The 18,240-nt window shown below is 31.8% G+C and overlaps 6 protein-coding genes across 11 annotated transcripts; 3 read left to right on the top strand and 3 right to left on the bottom strand.

The window, feature by feature from the left end:
* Positions 1–1,341: 1,341 nt before the first annotated feature.
* LOC122397019 (protein MTSS 2) lies at positions 1,342–7,532 on the bottom strand. 4 transcript variants are annotated; one of them, XM_043395821.1, is made up of 13 exons: positions 7,054–7,532; positions 5,847–5,908; positions 5,699–5,772; positions 5,392–5,476; positions 5,211–5,302; positions 4,678–4,958; positions 4,293–4,592; positions 3,946–4,074; positions 3,659–3,812; positions 3,282–3,572; positions 3,069–3,208; positions 2,423–2,790; positions 1,342–2,327 (listed from the first exon to the last, which is right to left on the bottom strand). In XM_043395821.1, exons 1-13 carry the CDS (start codon positions 7,123–7,125, stop codon positions 1,670–1,672), a joined length of 2,706 nt encoding a protein of 901 aa, XP_043251756.1. In that variant the 5' UTR covers positions 7,126–7,532; the 3' UTR covers positions 1,342–1,669. The 4 variants fall into 4 exon arrangements, with proteins under 4 accessions (XP_043251756.1, XP_043251757.1, XP_043251758.1 ...); XM_043395822.1 differs by having other exon boundaries at positions 3,659–3,728; XM_043395823.1 differs by lacking the exon at positions 3,946–4,074.
* A 387-nt stretch (positions 7,533–7,919) lies between these two features.
* Positions 7,920–9,028, top strand: LOC122396980. Its single transcript, XM_043395779.1, has 5 exons — positions 7,920–8,067; positions 8,152–8,297; positions 8,412–8,568; positions 8,672–8,791; positions 8,865–9,028. The coding sequence occupies exons 1-5, from the start codon at positions 7,920–7,922 to the stop codon at positions 9,026–9,028; spliced, it is 735 nt and encodes a 244-aa protein (XP_043251714.1).
* A 330-nt stretch (positions 9,029–9,358) lies between these two features.
* Positions 9,359–11,493, top strand: LOC122396782 (bifunctional coenzyme A synthase). 2 transcript variants are annotated; one of them, XM_043395453.1, is made up of 5 exons: positions 9,359–10,159; positions 10,242–10,585; positions 10,639–10,893; positions 10,984–11,166; positions 11,284–11,493. In XM_043395453.1, exons 1-5 carry the CDS (start codon positions 9,571–9,573, stop codon positions 11,485–11,487), a joined length of 1,575 nt encoding a protein of 524 aa, XP_043251388.1. In that variant the 5' UTR covers positions 9,359–9,570; the 3' UTR covers positions 11,488–11,493. The 2 variants fall into 2 exon arrangements, with proteins under 2 accessions (XP_043251388.1, XP_043251389.1); XM_043395454.1 differs by having other exon boundaries at positions 10,242–10,589; positions 10,646–10,893.
* A 576-nt stretch (positions 11,494–12,069) lies between these two features.
* LOC122396873 (intraflagellar transport protein 22 homolog) lies at positions 12,070–13,013 on the bottom strand. The gene is made up of 4 exons (XM_043395603.1): positions 12,834–13,013; positions 12,598–12,767; positions 12,328–12,527; positions 12,070–12,239 (listed from the first exon to the last, which is right to left on the bottom strand). Exons 1-4 carry the CDS (start codon positions 12,870–12,872, stop codon positions 12,070–12,072), a joined length of 579 nt encoding a protein of 192 aa, XP_043251538.1. The 5' UTR covers positions 12,873–13,013.
* Positions 13,014–13,375: 362 nt separating this feature from the next.
* LOC122396979 lies at positions 13,376–14,232 on the top strand. The gene is made up of 2 exons (XM_043395778.1): positions 13,376–13,929; positions 14,016–14,232. Exons 1-2 carry the CDS (start codon positions 13,538–13,540, stop codon positions 14,230–14,232), a joined length of 609 nt encoding a protein of 202 aa, XP_043251713.1. The 5' UTR covers positions 13,376–13,537.
* A 1,072-nt stretch (positions 14,233–15,304) lies between these two features.
* Positions 15,305–17,814, bottom strand: LOC122396739 (ADP-ribosylation factor GTPase-activating protein 1). Of its 2 annotated transcripts, XM_043395382.1 has the most exons (8): positions 17,462–17,814; positions 17,110–17,391; positions 16,764–16,975; positions 16,509–16,623; positions 16,290–16,379; positions 16,036–16,095; positions 15,726–15,898; positions 15,306–15,659 (listed from the first exon to the last, which is right to left on the bottom strand). In XM_043395382.1, the coding sequence occupies exons 1-8, from the start codon at positions 17,519–17,521 to the stop codon at positions 15,446–15,448; spliced, it is 1,206 nt and encodes a 401-aa protein (XP_043251317.1). In that variant the 5' UTR covers positions 17,522–17,814; the 3' UTR covers positions 15,306–15,445. The 2 variants fall into 2 exon arrangements, with proteins under 2 accessions (XP_043251318.1, XP_043251317.1); XM_043395383.1 differs by lacking the exon at positions 16,036–16,095 and having other exon boundaries at positions 15,305–15,659.
* Positions 17,815–18,240: the final 426 nt, after the last annotated feature.

Below are 18,240 nucleotides of genomic sequence, written 5' to 3'. Positions count from 1 at the left end.
GATATTGGAATTCCCATCGCAATCGATTAACTTAAAGAAACAGGACGAATACGCTTAATAATACTTTGTTACAATTAATATCGTCGTTCCGCATAGGCTTGTTAATATGCGCTGAAGGTATGTTTGCCGGAGTTATCGTATAACGAACTATCGATTTTTCATCAATCCGTTGGACACACACATACAATTTATTTTAACATTTACCGAATATTGGAACAGCGTCGCCCAGGTAGAACACAAAATACTGGGGCATATCGGCCCAATATTGTCGGAACAATGATCACGCATTGGCAGTAAATGCACTTTCATTTCAAAATATTATAACAGTACACTTAACGTTGTAAGTACTAACATTATAAAACAGTATCGTAGATATTACACTAATATAAAAAGAAAAACGCAGCGATACAAAAATCGTGATATGTAGTTATCAATATGTTTGCAAGTTAAATCTTTGTTTGCAAAGTATTCTAAACGGTAATTCCACAGTGTTCGTTGACACGGATATCTTCCTAGATTCGGGAATAGAATTGGAATTATTATAATCTAGAAAGAACTAATTACTGGTCAAATACAAAAACGTTTGATATGATAAAATCCGATTTAAGCGCCGTTGTTGAGAAACGTGATACTAATCAAATAGTAATACCGTACTGCAATACAATATTACATCAATATTGGATGAATATTAAAGATATATACATGTACCAATGGAATAGTCGGACCAATATAAAAACTAATTCTAACGTTACGTTCCACCTGGGCAGTAATACTCGTTAATTAAGCTCAATTTTGTCATATGATAGTATCATTGTCTGACAGTTGTCACACTACAGGAAGTCCTCGCAAGGAACATGCGATATACCAAATTGAGAAACTAAAGCAATATGAAGTAAAGACAATTGTGCTTGTGCGTTTTGTAAGAAAATGAAAGGCAAGTAATAACTAAACGCAACATAACAATATGTTAAGACACGAGCTCTATATTAAATAATAGATTTTTATATTTCTTTTTTTTTTTTATTAAAATATAAAGTATTAACTCGTTACTACGGTATTATTAAATCAGTCAGGTTTCCCTTAATACTGGCAAGCATCGGGCATCGGTATAATTAAACATCAACCTAAATTAAACAGAGTTGAAATAATATATATAATATATATATGTAGGAAATATATATATAAATATATATTACTTGAATTTTATTAATTAGCAAATATTACAATGTAATAAAATCAGAGTCTGATCGAACACTTAAGATAATTCGTTTTAATTTTACTTCAGTTTAATTTATATATTATAATAAGCACTGAAGTATCGTGTATCAAGGATGGATTTAATATAGAGCCTGCCTCTTCTACACAATTTTTAAAGAAACCAATGACAGTAACAACAAATTCATAGAAAACAATTCACTCTGCCCTTTTACTTTGACACTAGTGCACTGAAGTGCAATTAAGTCAATGTATAGTAATTTCAATTATCGAATATACGTTCATAAAGGTACATGTACGATCACCGCGTAACAAGTGCCGTTTTATTTTTCCAATGTAAACACGTTCATCGTGATCCGACGATGAACGTCGCAATTGTTGTAACAATCGTAAATGCAACTTAGATACATCAGAGATAATAGAGGAACTTACGTGAACATCAGTATTACGGTACTCAATAAATTTTAGGTGCTGAACGGTCATTAATGGGGCCAGTGGTTTTTCTCAAAGAGGTTCCCCTTCGTATCTGATCCATGAGAGAATCCCTGACTTGCAAAGGATCCATGATAGGGACGCGATTGCCCATAATACGTCTCACGCTTGCCGATTTGCTCGTCGTATTATTCCCTTGCATGCTCTGTTGCTGTTGCGCCAGCTTAGCGTTTAAAGTTTCAAGAAAACCGGATGGCGCTTTAGAATTTTTATTCGTCTGCTGTTCAACAGAATGCTTTCTTGCAGACTTTGGGCTACTGCTCGTATTGTGACCACTGTTGGCATTGCTACCTGTTGTACTGTTAATGAGTTTAGCACTGAGAACTGCCATAAAGCTCTGACCTACTCCTCCTGGACCTTGCCCTTGAATATTTACACCTGAGTTGATCGTAGTCATTTGCATGGTGGTTGAACCACGCTCTTGGGAAGTCGAACGAATTACTGCGCATGAACGTTCGACGGAAGTACGAGTAACTTGTAACATAGCATTATGTTGTAACGCGCCGGACGTACTGTTATGCGATTGTGTCTGCCCGGTAGCCTTCCGTAAAAGAGAAGGGCTAGCAGGGGTATGGCGCAATTCTGTAAGGGTCCTAACTGTTTCTGACACCGAGACAGATCTGCAATATGAAATAATATTGCGTTAAATCAATATTCGACGTGCCAAGCGTCTTTTTCCCCCCCCCAGTAGAAGTTAAAAAGAATTATCCCCTACCGTTGAGGAGTAGGACTGGCTGTCGGCGAAGAACCTTCTAATAAAAATGCTGGCGGCGGAGGAAGATTTTCAGCTTCGTCGCAAGCACTATCGGTACGTTCGTCGTTAGAACCTGATGACGGATTATTGAATGTGGCAGTTATAACAGTAGACGTGCGTCTTGTTGGCGGAAGAGGTTTGCTTGCTTGTTGTATCGAACCTCTGCGAACCATTAAAGTAGACGCAGCACCAGGTACGTTCCAAGCATTCTCATTTTGATTATGAAGGGAATGAGAATGTGGTATAGTAGTTTGACTTCCATATCCACTGCTGGATTCCACGCTAGACTCGGACGTTTGACTTCCGCCATCTTTTTCCGTAACTTCAGTCTATACATATTTATATACTGACGTAAATATTTATAATTATAAAAGAACCTCGTTCAAAATCGACAAAATCCTCTCTCTCACATAGATTCGTGATATGTAAAAGTTGAAACAAATTTATGGGGAGAATGAGATTTGATCGATTTTGAAAAAAGTCTTTTGAAAAAACACTTTCGGTACAGAACGATTGAACCCTGTGGTCGATGTGTTTGTTATGGTCTTTTATATGGATACTTGTACCGAAAGGGTTAATACAATGTTGTATACGTTTCAACACATACCTTCTCAGTCCCTGGCGCTGTTAGTGAGGCGGGCGGCGGAGGTAGCGGCAACTGCATCTCCTGAGCGCGGGTTGCGGCTAAATTTGCTAATTCGTGCATGTTCACATACATTGGTTGCTGAAGTTGATGAGTTGCTAATTCTGTATTGTACCATACTATTACACATACTACGTTTTAAACTTTAGAATTATTAATAAAGGATAACACACGAACCTTTTGCTAAATGCGCCGGAAGCGGTAACTTCGGTTTGCCTCGAGGACTTCCGGGAGGTTCATTCTTCACTGGAACTGTTGGTCGTTCTAAACTGGAACATCTGTTTGGTATCGGAGGACGATTACTACCATTATTCCTACGCAATTGTACTCTGGCTTGTTGATTCGAGGAAGAACATGAAGAGGAAGAAGAGACTGGAGAAGCGGGTTGACTGTGACAACAGCCGCCATTGTCTGGAGCTTGGAATGTATAAACGCTGAGAGCGGGTCTCTGATGGCCTTTCTCGTAAGCTATAACAATCAATGATAGTATATTAAAGGAAACGAATGCAACTGTTTTTACATACAAATGATAGAAACAGCATTAATGTACGTACCAGAAGATATCGTATGGGGCCGTTCGTTGATTGTGTTCTGATTTTGCCTGTCGAACTGAACTGATGTTTCCTGTAAGTCAGGCCAAGTAGCAGTAGTTACGGGTCTTGTTGTACAACCAGTATTTTGATTAATTTGAGAAGACACATTTGATACCTATGACAACACAATTTAACTTCAGGGACATAACAAAAGCATAAATATCGTGAGGTAAACAATTTCGTTTGGCGTTGAAAGTGAAGAGGAAGACGTGAAACACTAGCAGGCAACTAATTTCTAGCAACCTTACCTGATGTTCGGAAATTGGTTGTGTATACAGTGTATCCTGAGAGGTGAAGCCAGAGTCACGGGAGCTACCATTCGCCAAGTGGCGCAGCGTCATCATACCACTGATGCTGGAGGGCCTGACACCGACAGACTACAACAAGTACAACATCGACTACCACATACACTAAGCTAATGCAAAGTAGCATTCATGCTGTAATCTACGAGCAACTACTTGCATGGTTTACAGCTAGTGCATAAACAGCGAAATTAAATGTGCCATGCGTTATAAAGGCTATTATTCTTAGTACAATGACTAAGCATAAAGAAGGAACACTTAATATTATTTTTATACAGCCGTGAAATTTTTACCTGAGAGAGTGATCTATGCCAAGGATGTCCAGAAGAGCTTGGATGGCTTTTGCAAGAACCGCTACTGCTGCTGGTCAATGAACTGATCGAACACATCGAGCTTTTTCTCGATCCAAGAGATAAAGAAGGACTCGAGGGAGGCGTAGCATGTGACCATTGTGTAACGTCGCAGCCTTTTATATCCGTTATCACTTGTTCTGATGCGGGTGGTAAATGATGCGGAGATGCGGTGTGTCGTTGTAATTGATCAGAGACTTCTTGAAGGTGTGTCAGTTCCATCAACATTGCAATTTCTTCATCCTGTATGTTTTTGTACATATTATTGAAAGTATCATTGAGAAATTAAATCGTTAATTATCTAATAATCACAGTCAATTTTACTAACAAGCACGGGTTTCAAGAACCTAGCAAGGAGACAAAATCTGCCTCTCTCTTCTAACAAGGCTGCACGAACAGCTCTTCTCTCTGTTTCTTCTAAACTTAGGCGTTTTTCTTGAATAACAGTAGCAGAAGATTCTAACATTCTATTTAATTCGATATCTCCAATTCCATGACCTTGCAACTGTCCTTGTCCGTGTAAGTGTTGACCCTTACGCGCCTTTTTCTTTTGCAATCGTAGCGTATCCGTAGATCGTTTTTTCAATTCTGCTCTTACCTTTTTATATTCTAAAATTAATATTTAACGTATATACATATAGAATATATTTGGAGTTAATAAATGTATCGAAAAATGTACGCTGAAATTTTATTAAAACTCGAACAGCTAGGTTCGTTCAAATCTACTCTAAACGCGAAAAATAACAAAACATTATGCTAAATTAGGATCTGTATAGATTCAATACAGCCATTTACGTAGTCGTTCAATCGGCAGCTGTCCAAATGTTAATAAATTTTATAGTAAAAAAATATTTTACTCACCTTTGGCATGTTCCTTATCTAAATTTATTAAAGACTTTTTCCAATCTTCTAATTTCTCTTGAAGAGGCAACACCAAACAATGCATAATAGCACTAATAGACAGAAAGGTAAGTAAAAAATTTAAGTAGAAAATAATTAATGAATATAAATAACAATAATATAATAAAAAAAAAACAGTTACCTGGTAAAAGATTTCATACGGGTTTCTACTGCTTTATGTCTGAGACATATCCGAGTCAAAGCAGTTCCAATTTCTTTTGTTGCACCTTAATTGTAAGCATTTCTTAATTTTACATTTATTTCTACAGAATAATAGAATTGGAAAATATGAATGACTTATTTATTTACTTTAAGGAATAAGAACCAACATGTGAAAGAACTTTATATACTTTATACATTTGTTTGAACAATTTTCAATAATGAAAGGAATAACATATTATACAAATTTTTGACTCAATTATTTGTACTAAAACAGAGTACTAATTTACCTCTTGCACTAGTTGCAGCATCAGCAATCTTTTGAAAGGTTTCAAGGTATGCAGAAATAGCCAAAATAGCAGCCCTAGAAAAACAAAAGTACAAATATAATTCAAACCGTTATATCATTATAAAATTGTTAATTACAGCAATTATTACCTTAAGCATGAGTGTAATTTTGTTGCTTTTGAAATTAAATCCTCCCACAATGGTGCTCCATTCTAATAACAAAAATTAATGAATTCATTCCTATTTATAAAACTGCTCACCATGTATTTGTAATGCTTTCTATAATATAAGTATCATTAACAGATTTAATTATGTTTTATTATCATTTTTAACTATAACTTGTACATATATCAGAAAAATAAAACAGTGTATATCAAATACAGATAATATAATCATACACGCCTTCCTATTGTTTATGATTAGATATTTTATGACTTTACTATGAAATTAGATAACATTATAAATGTAATACTATGTCATAGTCATATTAACAATTACATTACTCAAAAAAATATTATATAAAAAGTCTTTATCTATAATTTCTTGGAACAGACACTTTAAAGTTTCTTGTCATATTGTGCAGAGTACATTTTTGTTAAAATAAGATGTGTTTAACTTTTGTTGTCATTAGAGTTAAATAAAATGTGCCCTTAAAATATAAAATAATTAATTTTATTACTAAATTTTCAATTTCTGGGATAGTATTTACAATACTATTTTATTCTTCTTATGTAAAGTACTTAAAATGTACATTTTCATAGACTGCTAACTAAATAAATTTATTTTGTATTTCATACTGGGGTATCAAGGTCCTGAACCAGACTGAGTTTATTGCTCTACATACCAATAGAACATTTTTATATAAATGTCACAGTACAATAATTTGTACGCTATATTTGAAATATTATTTTATTTGTATCCGTTTCAATAGCTACTGTTTAAAATAGTATTTAAAATACTTCTATTTCAGTATATACACAGCACTGGACGTTCCGTAAAAATTTTAAAATTATTTCGACGCTCTAAGAGCAAGTGTAAATTGGCTCGTCCTCGTTTTAAGTATCTCAATGGTTTCAGAGAATAGTTTTCGGAATCAGGGCATCGCTAACAACGCTTACAAGAACCTCAGAAAGAATAACTTTAAAAATGAACGTAATACATTTTCGATCGTGTGGAATGGTTTCATAGTATTTACGAAACATGGGTGTTTGAGGGGTACTGCATCGACAACGCGCTTTCGCCTGCATCGTAAATTGTGCAACGGTAAAACATCATACAAGAAACAATGAACAGGAAAAAAAAACACGGACGAATTCCAGAGTAAATATCGAACAACAACAACGTCATCATTACTTACCTTCATATCAGTTATAATCTGTTGAAAGAGACCACCCAAAGCACTGCACTCTCTCTCGATTGTTGCATCCATCTTTGACGATCCTAAATTGTTTTGTTATTTGGCCTAATAAAGTTTTTCTACATCAGAATCGTTGAAACGTTCACTTCTCGTCATCTGTACGAAGATGTACTGAATTTTCGTACGAATACTGGCGATCCGTATAATTCGCCATTTTCGTAAGAAGGGGACAGTTTGAAGTAACGCAAGAAAGACACGATACAAAGTATATTTACATGAACCGTATTCTCGCGTACGACACAACAATCTTGAACGAATCGATTAGAAAATTCGAACGATTACTATTATGATTTCATAGATATTCGTGGCAACTTGATATCATAACACTGATTAGATTTCTGAAGAGAATTGTAAACACTATGGACGGGTTTCTCGAAACAACGCACTCATCGCGACGATCAAGTATGGCCAGCGTCTGCGTCGATTCTGTTTTCGTTGCAATATCTGAATATCCGTAGGTCCCCCCTCTTAGGCGACCCCGTTCCAGAACTTCAAATTGAGGATTCGAAGTTTCGAACTGTATCTAATCGTTACACAGAGTAAGGGACTCTCGTTCTCTCTCGCTCTCTCTCTATTCCTTTGACAATCACTTCCGGATAGTTGACTATTGAAAGAGGACATCCTGCATCATTACTTGCTTCTTCTGATTGGTTATTCAGCGCGACTATGGGGAAATATTCGTCACATACACATTCCTATCTAGTATTACTGTTTCCAGATCGACGGATCTTCCTTTTAAAAGGGATTGTTGAGGGATTTTTAAAAAGAAAGATATTTCTACGTATCGAGCGAAGAAAGTAAAAACAATGAGTCTTGAAATAAGACACAACGTATCGTTTTATGATATATTACTACAATATCTTGTAAAGATAACTGAAGTAATCCCGAACATGTTTAAACTCATTGCTGCTACTGGATTCATAGCAGTTATATCTTATATGTATTATGTTCATGGTAGATACATTTTCAAATTTCAAATTTCTTTTAATAATTCATTTTATATGTTATAAATTTTACATTCCTTTAAATGAATTACAGCACACCGATGTAAAATATTAACACGTGAATCGAAACAAAATTTAATAGGATTACAGGAAATAAGAAATTACAATCGCTCGTTTATTAGAGATCAAAGTATAATTAGCCACAAAGAAATGTTGAACAACTTAGAAAATGCAGCTAACGTAAATTAACTTTTTAATCATAATATAATATTTTTACATTATTTGTAAAATTTCTGTAACTATTTTTACTTTATCAAATAACGAATTGAAAAATTAGTTATATACTATTTTCAGAAATGCTGGGATAGATTCTATGCATTAGAATGCATTGATATAGTCGTTTATTGTCCACAATTATTGAACATAAAATGTCCACTCACTGGTTTGACACCCTTTCACCGTATTTGTTTTCAAGGTCATACATGTCTGATAGCATTCATGTTAGCTAAGGGTATACATATGATAAAATAATAAAAACTTAATTGTATTATAATATAATTAAATATAGTACTAGCATTGATATTGATCTATGTATATTCATGAAATAAATGCAGGTGCTGATCCTTCTATTACCACAGTAAAAGGAGAAAATGCTCTGTGTATGGCTATCTATTATTTTCTTAATAATCCAATGCAAGATGATTTTTCATGTCTTAAACTACTTAAAAGTGCAGGTCAGTTATTTTAATTGCACAAGTTTGACAAGGTTTTTCAATTCAAATAAAAAAATGTTTGTTTCCTTTACAGGATGTAATTTTGGTTTAAAAGACCAATGGTATAATATCTTGCTACAAAAAGCATTTACTAATAATGATACAAAGTTAATACAGTGGTTGATTTTAAATCATGAAGATCCATTACATAAAACCTCTAAAAGTATTTCAATGCCACCGATATTGAAAAATTATTAACATAACTAATACATACATTATATATGGCATATTTAATATTAATTTGATACTTATGTAGTACATGAAATATGAATTCAATAATAATTAGTAATTAACAAAAATAATAAAAATATGAATGTACACATGGTAAAATTGTACATTTTACTGTGTGATATATATTACTATTATCAACTAGAATAATAAATGTATCTATGTTTTATTACATAAATGTTTTATTTAGTAAAAGCATAATAATTTTACATTTTAATGAAAAGAAACAGAACACACCTATTTGATTCACATAAGTTTATCATATATAAAAAGAAAATAGATATACTTTACATACAACTTTAAAAAACGTAGCATGAAATGTCGAACGAAAACGACGAATGACAAGGAAGTCGTCTGTGGTAATAGGAGAAATATTTGTTCTCCGAGTGTAAAATATTACGTAATACGGCATATAATTGATTTGCAAAAATACTGATACATGAAGTGTAATCATTACTGGACGAATGTATTGTTGACAAAACAGGTTAAAGGTTAACAATTTCGTTATTATCATGGCAAACACAGGTTTATTAGTTTTAACAAATCCAACGAAAGTGACAAAATTATTACCGATTATTAAGAAACATGTATTAAAAACTTTGTATATACAATACTTTCCGGAAAAGAACATGTTTATATCAGGAAATTACACGGCTACAAACTCCCAATGGAAAATAACACGTTACGCTCGAACCATTTCCAATATTTACAATGTCACGTCCGCGATATCTACTCGTCTCGATATCCGAGTTTTGCTCACAAACATGAAAAATCCCAATTTATGTATAATAAATACGAAAAAGCCTGTAGAAGTAGTGATTTTTGATAGAATCTGTAGTAAAAGAGAGGCTGATACATTCATACAGGATTGTCTAGCTAATACTTCTATGGGCTGTAATTTCCTTAGTTTTAACGATGATGAAGAATTAGAGGATGCAAGTATAATGCCTTGCATCGAAGAATCAAAAAGATACAAGAATGTAGTACTCGGTGGTACATTTGATCGGATACATAATGGTCATAAAATGTTTTTAAGCGAAGCTGTATTGCATTGCACAGAGAAACTTACAGTCGGTGTGACCGATACAAATATGTTATATGGTAAGATATATGCAACAATACTTCAAAACACGTATTTTTAAAAATATTATTCATTTTTTACTTAAATTAATTAAATTTGCAGGTAAATTGTTATGGGAATTGATAGAACCTTGTTCAAAAAGAATATTAGATATTAAAGAGTTTTTAGAAGATATAGATTCAACATTGGTATATGATATTGTTCCGATAAAAGATATGTATGGTCCAACCAAAAGTGACCCAACTTTTGAAATGATAGTAGTTAGCGAGGAAACAGAACGTGGTGGGCATAAAGTGAATGATATGCGTGTACAGCAAAATCTAAATAAATTAGATATTCATGTTATAAAATTAATGGAGGACAAACATCATAGAGAACACGAAGAAAATAAAATCAGTTCCAGTAATAATAGAATACGATTATTGGGAACAAGACTACGACCTCCTGTAAGTATTGAAGATAAAACCATAAAAATGATTGTATATTGTTATATTTTTAGAGAATAGGCAATAAACCTCTGAAACCTTATATTATTGGTTTAACTGGTGGTATTGCAAGTGGAAAGTCATCGGTAGCTGAAAAATTAGAAAAATTAGGCGCAGGTCTTGTAAACTGTGATACAATAGCACACGATTTGTATCTACCTGGCAAAAGTTGTTTTGAGACAATACTTAAAACATTTGGTCCTGCTATTTTGAAACCAGATGGATTTATTGATAGGAAAGCACTTGGGAATATAGTATTCAATGATAAAGTAAATTTATTATATAATTTAATATTCTTAGCATTTATACTTTACTACTAATTCTTTATTTTATAATTGACAATATAAATTTATTTTTAGGCACAATTAGATAAATTAAATAAACTCGTTTGGCCCATAATCTTGGATGAAACAAAGAAGCAAATAAACAATTTTTATGCAAAAGGATTTGATATAATTGTGATGGAAGCAGCTGTCTTAATTCAAGCTGACTGGCAGTACGTGTGTCATGAAATTTGGACCTGTATTATTCCACCGGAAGAGGTCAGTTTCTACTTTCATAATTTAAACAATCATAGTGCGTGTAAAACTACTTTTTTCAATGAAGTATAAAATTTCTTTTAAGTACACATATTATGCAATTGTCACTTTAATTTCTAGGCTATAAAACGAGTGGTAAATAGAAATGGATTAACTGAGGCTGATGCAAAAGTAAGAATCCAAGTTCAACCAAGTAATACAGAACAAGTTAATGAAGCAAATGTTGTTATATGTAGTTTATGGAGTCATGATATTACTCAAGGACAAGTACAAAGAGCATGGGATGAATTAATGATATTTTTGTCTGATCAAGTAAAAAATTAATATATACGGAAGTCTCAAATTAATATATATGTTTATATTAATTAAAATTATAATTTTTATACAAAATTGATGAAAATTTTATAATGAATATTGGTTTTCTTTAATAAATCAATTATTAAATGTAGATTATATTTTAATAAGTTCAAACTATATTTTTACCAATAATATTAAAATTTATAATTATATTAAATACTTTTCAAAAAAGATAAAAGAATTTTAATTACATTTTCTTGAATATGTATAACTTGTGTATATGTATTAACTTGAATCTGGAGATGTACATATAATACATGTTAATTTTCCTATAACATTCCCAATTAAATATTCTGTGATTATTAAAAAAATGTTAGGACATGTATAAATGAGGATATAAACAAAAGTGTAATTATTATAATATTATATGTTATAAATATGTAGTTTTATACAGCGTATCTAATATAAATTTGTACATATAAATTGATTACATATATATAAGTGAATGTATTATCAGAATATATATGTTGTGCAAATATATAAAAATATTAATCTTACAGAATTTAAATATCTATTATCTTATTAAGAAAATAAGAATTACTAAAATCTTTATTTCACAAACAATACATTATCACTTAAAATATTTTTATCTTGTGGATCTGTGTAGTTATGCATTTTAGTAACTATTGTATTTACGAAGGAAGAAAAATCAGATTTAAGTTTATTTCCACCGCTTTCTACATTGCACTTCACGTGAGACACTTTTGCAAACGTTGAAGCTACATTTATAATCGAATAAACACTATTATTGTAGCTACAAATATTAAAAATTATTAAGAATTTTAATATTATATTTACAATACTTACAAATAATTTTTGATATTTCAAGATTTTTTTTTTCAGGATCGTAACAAAATATTACACATCGGTCCGGGCCTACTTGTGTTTGATTAATAAAATAATCATACAATTGTTGAAGTTCTTTCAAACATTCATTTGATCTTTCACTGTACACGAATATAACACCATGTAAATTTTTCCTTATAGCTGGCCAACAATTTTCAAATCTAAAACATTCTCGTATTATATATTTGATATTTTTTACTATTTTTAACAAAATAAAATATCCATATATACTTGTGATCTCCGCTACAGTCCCACAATTCGATATCTTGCGTGACACGTTTATTATTTACGTTTATATTTTCTATTTCAAATTCTAATATTCTAACACCCTGTGTTGGGTGGTAATCATAAGGTATCTCTGTAGCATCGGCAAGAAAATTCGATATTGACGTTTTACCGCTCTAAAAAATATTTTCTTAGTGTTATGTTTGCGTATTATAACATAATATTTAAATTTGGAACATTACCCTAACAGGTCCTACAACTATTACTTTTAATGGTTGCATGTCTTAATTGTACTTCAGTTTAATGAAAGTAGTTTACTGTAAATTTACGTGTTTGGAATACGGTTACCACAACAACCAGTCACTTCTACAAGCTTATATCGTAAAGTAAATTTCGTTGAAATTTATTCAGTCGTTTAGACGCAATCAAGTTAATAGTATATGTACGTACGTGCGAAAAGGGGCAGAAAAAAAAAGATTTCTTTTTTTTTAATAGTCACAATATAATCAGGGGGTCTTAAAAATCATTATGGACTTTGCTTATATGTATGTATGTGACTGTATAGCTAGAAACGTAAAAATGCCTGGGCAGTCGAGATTCGAAATTGTATGCCGCGAAGACTGACTTCAGTTGTTCAAAAGCAAGAAAGAAAAGCTCCCGTTCACGTTCCTTATCGATAATATCGATATCCCGAAGTTGCGTGAAGTGCTGACCTAGCCTAACATGTTGCTCGTATGGTAGGATATGTTATTTTTCCCCACCACTCCGTTAAACGTTATGGAAGTTCGTCGTTGCTAGTGTCGCCGTCGATGCATTCAATTATGCCAAATCTGTCCACACTGATCTTGCCTATGTGTTTCATGACAGCATAGTTTGAAAAATATTTTGGATCTGATGTGAAACAGAGATAACAAAATGGAATAAAAGAATCTTTCCGTGTTATGAAATGGCTGACACTAAGAAGAGGAGAAATTTACGTAAACAGAAACAGCAGGAAAAAAATACAAGTGTGGCAGAAAGTGGTAATGAATCCAAGGCACATGCAACGTGGAGTAACAGTGATAAAAAAATACTATTAGAAGCCCTCAAGCAATATGGGCCTGAAAATATATCAGCTATATCAAATATGTTGCCGCACATAGCACCAGAGGCTATTGAATTGAAAATTACTGAATATTCGACGATGGCAAAAGAGTTGCACGATCATGAATTCTTGGACAAATGGTTGAATTGTGGTTCATATGAACCTGGAGATAGTATTATACCAGAAGCGCTGTTATTCATACAATTATTGGAAAATCACCCATCACCGTCCGAAGTAGAAGGCTATGACTTTAGGTATGGCTTTATTTAATTCAATTTTTTGATGCTACTTTTTAATTAAAATAATTTAATTTTAATGCAACTGTGTTTTTCTATTTTAGAGCAATCTACAAGTTTCTTTATAGCTCGTGCCTCGAACGACCGTCATTTTTTGATCTGTCACAAAAGGATAGGGACATGCTTTGTTCTACTATGTCAAAAATTGAAAACACATCGTGGCCAAAATGTCAGAAGGGTCTTTGGGACTATGTTGGAAGAGCTTACAATAGAATGAACATTAAGAAAGTATATCCAGGGAAAAATTCTCATTCTTTGTAGTATTATAATTTTTTCTTAATTTATATATTTATGTACAATAATACTGTTTAATAAGTTTTTAATCTAATAAACGAACATATTTGTGGTATTGGATGTTTATAAAATGCTTAGCTAAACTTTATTACACTAATATTTATTCTGATCTGAAAATATGTCCTACTAAAGGATACAAAATATTCCTTGGAATCCATTTAAAACAATTCCTCTTAGCAACTTTAAAAAGTTACATCTAGAAAATTGAGAATTACTTTTTTATAAATACAACTAATAGAATTTGCAGGTAAAATTTAACTAAACATTTCGGGAACGACTTATGTATAAATTTGTTGATGAATAGTCATGAATTTTTGATAATGTAAACTGAAATTATTCTACAAGGCACAGATCTGTTTTTGTTAAAAATATTTTATATCAAAGATTAATTTTAACGAATATATACAGGGTATATCAGAGAAACGGATGCCTGCATCAAACATTTATATTAACACCTTCATACGCTCATATACAAGGGTAATTTACATTGTCTTTCCAATTCTATTAATTCGCTTTTTTCGATCAGAACACAAATAAATTGATAAAACTTGATTACAATATGAAACTGAACATAATTATGTTTACTAATGCTTATTCGTACATTTGATATTTTGTGTATTATTTAATTATAATTATCAATTATAATCATAGTCTTACAGATATAGAAGTGGTAATGTATGATAAATGAGTTGCTTGACGCTAGTGGTGTCGACGTAACAGCGAATGTATTAAGAATCCAGCTGGTTCTAGCACGATGCTGGTCCATAATGTACTAATACATTATATTAAAATATTTTTTAATATAAACAATTGTTATAAGTAAAAGTAATAATTACACAAAATTCATTTGTACAATACGTATTATAAAGTAAACTACTTTTATATTTTTCTATTAAAAATTTATCATTTTATACATTGTACCTGCCATTTGTTTCAATATACTAATTATCTACATTGTATAAAAGCAAATAATAACGTTTGATAACAGTTCAAACTTATAATAAATGCAAAGGTAAATGAAATTAAGCAGACACAGTGTATAAGTAAATAGTGTTAATGAACCTTTACACTTTAGTGCACATTGACTATAGAGCATTTAAAGTTTTTGAGCACATTCGTTTGAAATGCTTCACAATACTTTTTTTTACGTTTTCTCAGGTGTACGAAACACGTGCGCATGTTACCACTGCCATGCATCATCTTCTACTTTTGAATCCAAATTAGCCGCATGATTGTCAGTATGAAAGTTGATCAAAGCTTCCTCTTTGACCTTATCTCTTGATTTTCTCGTAGTCGCTTTAATGTCAGTTATCTTTTCATTCATTTTCGTTTGTTTTGTATCATTATCCCAATCCCACTCGCAGTTCGAAGAATTTGTGGGTGATACATTAGTTCTAAAACATAATGATCTTTTACGCTTTATATTAATACCTTGTAACATGAGAAATATATCTACCTACTTTGACTGCGATGTCTTCATCAAAGATGTTTTCTCAGTGGAATGAGATTGGACTTCACTGTTTTGATAAGTAGTAGAAGAACTTTGATAATTTTGTTTCGAACTATACTGATTTTGATCGATCGAATTCGTTCCTCCAATATCACCCCATCCTTTTCTTCCCAGATCTCCAACCTATATATCGAACATTTTATTCAAATATGAACAAAAATTGATCGATTGTACCGCAAAACGCAATATTATTTAAATGCCAAAGCATCTAATTAATGTACGTAATCAATGATAAAAATGTTCAATGTTCAGCAAACTACCTTTGCAGCTAAATTATTAACCTGAGCTCCAACATCTTCCAATAAAGTACCGTCACGAACCTAATAAAAACAAAATAGAACGAAACAAAAAATGAAACTATAACTAAAAAAAATACCATTTTGCAATAAATCATTGTAAAAACATAATTAAATAAAATATAACGCACTTGCAACATACAGTACACTAATACTATATACAGCATTATTGTCAAAACTAAAATGCTTATATATCATTATAAATTTTTTTTGTGTACCTTCTGTGTTGCTAATTCTCCAATTCTAATAGCATTTTCTGTAGCCTTGTTTGCAATTTTTGATGCAGATGAAGAAAATATTGACCATCCCTAAAATGTTAATCACAAGTTGTGTTTATGTGTTAATCATATATGAGGTGGGGTTTTTAAAATGGAAACACATAATTATCTCCATGAACAAATGAAAGTTAACAAGAAATAAAAAATTATTTATCTTACACTTGCTAGTGAAGAGACTGCAGTATCAAAAAATTCTTGTGATGAACTTCTAGGTGGTGCATCCATTTGATAACCAAATCCTCCATACTTACCACCCAGACTAGGTGGAACATTACTGTACAAACATTTATGAACATATTTTGAAATATTATGTTATAAATATTGTATTTATGATTTATATAAATATTACCAAGATATACAACATGTGAAATAAAATTTACATTTACTTACTTTTACATGAAAATCTGTACTTACTCAGGACGATTGGCATTTTCGTTCTGTTTTCTAGCAAAGAAGGCTTCTGTTTGGGACTTACAGCTGCTTGAATTAAAATTTTGATAAGAACTCGACATATCACTTTGATATGATGTATAGTCTTGTTGATTTCCTGGGTCTGATGAAGGTTGGAAATTCTTAGCTGTGGAAGTAGTAGGACTCCAATTTTCCCCACGAGCTAATGCTGCAATCTAATGAGTATATTTTTAATTAGAGTATTTTTTAGCAGATCAAGCGTCAAACTATATGAGACACATAATTACAAACTAGATCTTAAAATTTAAGGTACAAAAAATGGCTATAAATAATATTAAAATATGTTTACCCTATCCCTGTATAATGCTGCTGCTTTAGTATTATACTTTTGAGATATAGACATACTATCATCCCAATCTGGCTGCGATTCAAAAAATTCACGAGCATTTTTATTTCCACCAACTTTCATTTTTTCCAATTCTAAATCTTTCCATTTGTCCATAGAAATGGATCGAACAAACGACAAGTGAACACCTAGACCCCTATGCTTGCCAGAACATTCAAGACATATCCAAATACCATATGTAACAGAAACCCATTGAGGATTATGTGTACCACATTCGAAACATCTCTGGAAAATTATGGGATGCAATTAAATTAACATATGGTATAATGCTAACAGAACTAGATGAATATATTACATTATTCTCATCTTTTGGTTTAAGTTCACTTAGAATTCTCCGAGTTCGCGGACTGGCCATAATTCGTGTTACAAAATGTCAAATTAGGCCAAGTGCAATAAGTATTATTCGAATTAAAAGTTCACCATACTACACTTGCTGTACCCAGTCTCAAAGTGACAGTCTCATTATTTCAAATTTTTATTATATACAACAACGAATAACGAAAAGAATCTGTTCCAACAAATAACAATTAGTTGATGTCTGTTTTAAATTTTATTTTATGTAAAGTAATGAACGTATCGCTCATATTCCACAGAATTAAAAATCGTATCATCAACTGTACTGAAACGATCATTTCATTGGATCTTTCATTTCACACGATCTAGGAAGGCTATCACAGAGACTAAAAGTTAATGCGTATAAATTTCTAAAATCTACCGCTGTGGCGCGCTGCATGTTAACCGCATTTATGCTTTGTTTACAAGTATATAGTAAGTATGATCCATGGAAACGATGACGTGATCCAAACAAAATCACGTGTCTAAAATTCACAATTTTATCATCTATGAAACTTACTATAAATATAAAATAGAAAATATGTATACATGTTTATTTTATTAAATTATAAACAAGTAACAATTTAATATTTTTATTTTCTACGATAAGTGCATTTATTGATTATTTTTAATAATAAAACTGTTCTTTTTACGCTTAATCGAATTATGTTTGTCGCATTCATATGTGTTTACCTAAATTCACGTAAATATACATGAAGATTGAAGAGAGCTAAGTATTTC

The sequence above is a fragment of the Colletes gigas genome, unplaced genomic scaffold (assembly GCF_013123115.1).
Source record: "Colletes gigas isolate AHSC1104 unplaced genomic scaffold, ASM1312311v1 Colletes_gigas_Sc00008, whole genome shotgun sequence".
In the NCBI taxonomy this organism is placed as follows: domain Eukaryota; kingdom Metazoa; phylum Arthropoda; class Insecta; order Hymenoptera; family Colletidae; genus Colletes; species Colletes gigas.
Note: the sequence above shows the minus strand (reverse complement) of the source record. Positions and strands in the feature narration are given on the sequence as shown.